The 4,232-nt window shown below is 37.2% G+C and overlaps 1 protein-coding gene across 1 annotated transcript in view; it reads right to left on the bottom strand.

Annotated features, from left to right (window-relative positions):
* Window positions 1–1,548, bottom strand: part of rps17 (ribosomal protein S17) — a 4,392-nt gene extending 2,844 nt beyond the window's left edge. The window contains exons 1-3 of the mRNA XM_016475365.1: window positions 1,455–1,548; window positions 823–974; window positions 594–699 (exon numbers count right to left, since the gene is read on the bottom strand). Of these exons, the coding sequence (XP_016330851.1) occupies window positions 594–699; window positions 823–974; window positions 1,455–1,457 (261 nt within the window). The 5' untranslated portion in view covers window positions 1,458–1,548. The remainder of the gene's footprint in view (window positions 1–593; window positions 700–822; window positions 975–1,454) is intronic.
* Window positions 1,549–4,232: the final 2,684 nt, after the last annotated feature.

Genomic DNA, 4,232 nt, shown 5'->3' on the forward strand with positions numbered 1-4,232 from the left:
GCATCATCACTGTGTCTGTCACGCGACTCTGTTGCCCTTTCGGGCTTGAACTGATGGTAAAACTAACCACATTATTAACTGTCTTGATATTTACTTTGAAAGCTGAAGCAATTATGGTAAGGGGCGTTACATTTCCGACGCGTACTTGTGGTGTTCGGCCAATCACAATGCACTGGGTCAGCTGGCCAATCAGAGCAGACTGCGCTTGTCAAAGGAGGGGGCTTTGTTGAAAACGACACGTTTGAGAGAGGCGGGGCATAGAGGACCTACAATAATGTACAGTATTTGAAAAAATAACATGTTTTTGAACATTAAAGCATGTCAACATATTCTGTTTCACCAAATACACAAAATAATGATCTTTAAAATAGCATCATATGACCCCTTTAACTAGTCAAGGTTGACAAAACACTAACGAAACAAAAATCAGACAAGCTATTGTCTAATTGCAGTTCTCAACACAAATTCAGAAGATAAAGATACCATTTTTGGTCATGACTGCACACTCTTAATGGCAGCTCTTTGGATTCCGATGGTGTACCTTCTGTGTGAACCTGCTGATGAGCACGTAGCGTGAAATGAACCATACTGACCTCTGGGACATAGTTATCCCGTCTCTCTCTCTCCTCCTCCTGCAGTTTGATGGAGATGCCTCTGACGGGACCCCTCTGAATGCGCTTCATCAGATGGGTCACATACCTGCAGAGACACATTTTTATATGTAGATTAAAAAATATAAACCTACATAATACCTGGCCACAAGACCATCTTATGTATGAACAGCCCTGATTACCATATTCATGTCCCATGGCACTCACTCACCCCGCGATCTTGTTGCGCAGAGGTTTGCTGGGGATGATGGCGATCTCCTCACACACTCTCTTGTTGATGTGGAAGTCATTGCCCAGGCGGGTGTAGTACTTCTCGATGACCACCCTGGCGGCTTTCTTCACGGTCTTGGTTCTCACGCGCCCCTGTCAGCACACACACCAGTCAGTCACAGTACTTGCGACCGAGATCAGAGCATTTCCAAAGCTCACACGGCATCAACAATACAACGACATTAAGATACCAACACTTAACACGTGCTCTAGTTCAGGACACGTGAAGAAGAGCTATGGCTTTTAACGGTTTTCACACATGAGCACACGAAAACGGCAGGATAAACGAGTCACTATTTACATTCCGCTCAAAGCATCAAACTAGTTCTATATAAATCAACATTGTATTGCAGACTGTAACATCAAATTCAAAAGTTGTGAACCGGGAGATGACGCGGAGTTGTTTTTTTTTCAACATCCTACATTACCGCTGCTGCCAAATGTCAAAAATACTTAGTGTTTAAGAATCTTAAAAGTATTAACAAAACATTTAGGTGCTTTCAAAAAGGTGACGAGCTGATAAAACACAGGATTAATACGGATTGACAGGAGGTCGCTGTGAAACATACACACCATATTGAGCCGGTCTAGAGGAAAAGGGTTAACAAAACGAACGGTGCGGACGTTTATAAAGCTCTGCCGGAAATGACATAAAAGTCTCTGAATGACAAACATCACCTGCTTCAAATCAACGGGTAAAATAAAAAGGCCGGTTTTATTTCAAACTTGCACATATCACACAACTAACAAAATAACGTTGCACAAAAACAATTTACCACATAAACTCACTCCAGACTAGTAATTTAGTCAATAAATTAATTCGTGTATGGGCTCATTGGAAACAACAACCAAATCTATCATGTTATGAGAGATTTTATAAGCCAGCATACCTTCCAAGAAATGTCATTAATTAACAAGAAATAAACTTTCATGCCTTTGTTAGAAGGCTGCTATATTTGATCTACAACATCCAAGTAACGAGAATAAGATTCACCTGCTAATATGACAAGTTTGTATGTATATTTGTTCAATGCAGATTTAAGGGTAGAATAATTAACTTAGAGCTGAGGAAAACTAGATTAAAACTAATGCATCCACTTTCACTCACCCTTTAACACTTTTAAAAGTGTTAAAACTTCAAAACTTCACCTTTACACTTCAGGAAAAATATACAGAGATGTACTCTGTATATTTTTCCTGAAGTGTAAAGGTGAAGTTGTACCCTTGGGGTAAGAAGGCCCCTGGAGACATCTTGCCCCAAAATATTAGGTAGCTTTAGAAGTGTTAAAGGGTGAGTGAAAGTGGATGCATTAGGTTTAATTTACCTCCAATTCAGGATGAAATAGTCTGAGATATAAGTATTATGGGCAGGGTTGCCAGGTTTTCGCCGAAAAACCCGCCTTGCTACTCAAAACTAGCCCAATCGCGTTTCGAGGGGGATTCCCCTGTAAAAATCGCATTCCGGGGGGTAAAATACACGTTTTTCGGCGGGGATCCTCCAGTAAAATTCGCATTCCAGGGGCTAAATATCACGTTATTGGGGTCGCTTCAACCCGCGGACATGAAAAACAACCCGCGGCAACAGTGTTAAAGTACCCGATTCCGCGGACTTGGCAACACTGATTATGAAGGAGGGGATAAAATAAATGTGTTTATAAATTGGGGACAAATTTGTAACCTGAAAACTCACTTTTGGGTACATCCTCATTTGTAAAAATAATAATAATAATAAATAAAAAGATATATAAAAATAAAGAAAATAAAAAGTACATAAAAATTTCTGTGAGGGTTAGGGTTTTAAAAGTTGTAGTATTTACTATTTATAATTAGCTCAATATAAAAACAGAAGTATATGGAACATCCCCATTTAAATCGCTATGTAAACGTGTGTGTAAACATACTTTATTACATTGTTATGTTGTTCTTTAATAATTCGTCAGCCTAAGAACAATACTGTAAACTTTAGCATCTCAAGTCAGCATCACCACAGCCTAAAACTGAGTGGAATATTTCAGTCCAACTGCATTGGTAACTGCTGCTATATTGTGACATGTTTTCAAGTTTAAAAAAAGTTGCATGTAATTGCCTTTCAGGTACCTCTCTCTGAAACTATGCTCCTGAACATTTGTCATTATGAAACATTCAATTTCAGTAAATGTTTTCAAATCACATTAGATTTTCTCTTTCATAATTGTAAATTTTCATTACAACTAAATTGTTTCTATTTGACTCCCATAATAGTCTGTTGGGTGATGCATAATAATCCTCTACATGCTAAACTCATATGTAAATATGTTAACAGTTTATCAGTATATGGACATTGTTCTTAAGGGAGGCTTCTTCCCCCATCTTAACTTGAAGACCATGAACAAAATATATAAAAAAATGTATTCTGCAAACAACTCCCAGAACCAATGTCCTCCTTTTGCATGCTAGTATTTTATAAAAAATGAGCAATCTGCAGTATACATTATGTATGTGTATTATGTATGTGTTACGAGTTCATAAGGAATATCTATTAATAAACAGACTGAACACATAACCCACAATTTTTCAGGCCATAAAGGTTTTAGGCTACAAATACCCTCTTAAAAAGACAGACACACTCTCACTCAATGGTTAAGAGACATTTTCTTTTATTTTACATAAAAAAGGGTGCAAACTTGAGTTTCCCTTTAAGTGTGGAGGGAATAAAAATTTAATTTGAAAGGTTATGTATGGAATTTGATATGACTCCTCAGGAAAATAGGCATTTTAAATAAGATTAAGACCACAAAATATACAAAATATATTTAGAGAGAGAGAGAGAGAGAGAGAGAGAGAGAGAGAGAGAGGAGAAAACAAAACGGGTCCATCACAGTTGAAGCCCTTGACAAAGTAAAATCATTGAAATACATTTAAGCAACATTCATATTTCAACAATAAATTCATAATACAATGAAATTTAAAGTATCTTTGTAAGTATGACCAGAACAAGAGAATGACTCTTGCTGTACTGTACAATTCAGTTTTTAATATGTTACGAAGTACAGAATCATCCTTACTGAAAGAAACACTACAAAAAAAAAAAAAAAAACGTGAAAAAGAGAATTCAAATATTGCAGTGCTTTCCTACCAGACTCCTGTAATATAATCATTCCGAGGTCATTAAAAATGAGCAGTTAACCACATCGGACTGTTCACTTCAAAAAAATAAATAAAAATGCTCAAGTTCCCACATTAACTAAAACCTTGAGACAGGAATGATTACATTTTTCAGAGAGAAAAAAAGCTATGACTGTAGCAGACACAATGGAAGGGCAATACAGTATACAGCGGCAAAATAGTACGCAGTGGACATTTACCTGCTGA

Source organism: Sinocyclocheilus anshuiensis, unplaced genomic scaffold (assembly GCF_001515605.1).
Source record: "Sinocyclocheilus anshuiensis isolate Anshui unplaced genomic scaffold, SAMN03320099.WGS_v1.1 scaffold224, whole genome shotgun sequence".
In the NCBI taxonomy this organism is placed as follows: Eukaryota; Metazoa; Chordata; class Actinopteri; order Cypriniformes; family Cyprinidae; genus Sinocyclocheilus; species Sinocyclocheilus anshuiensis.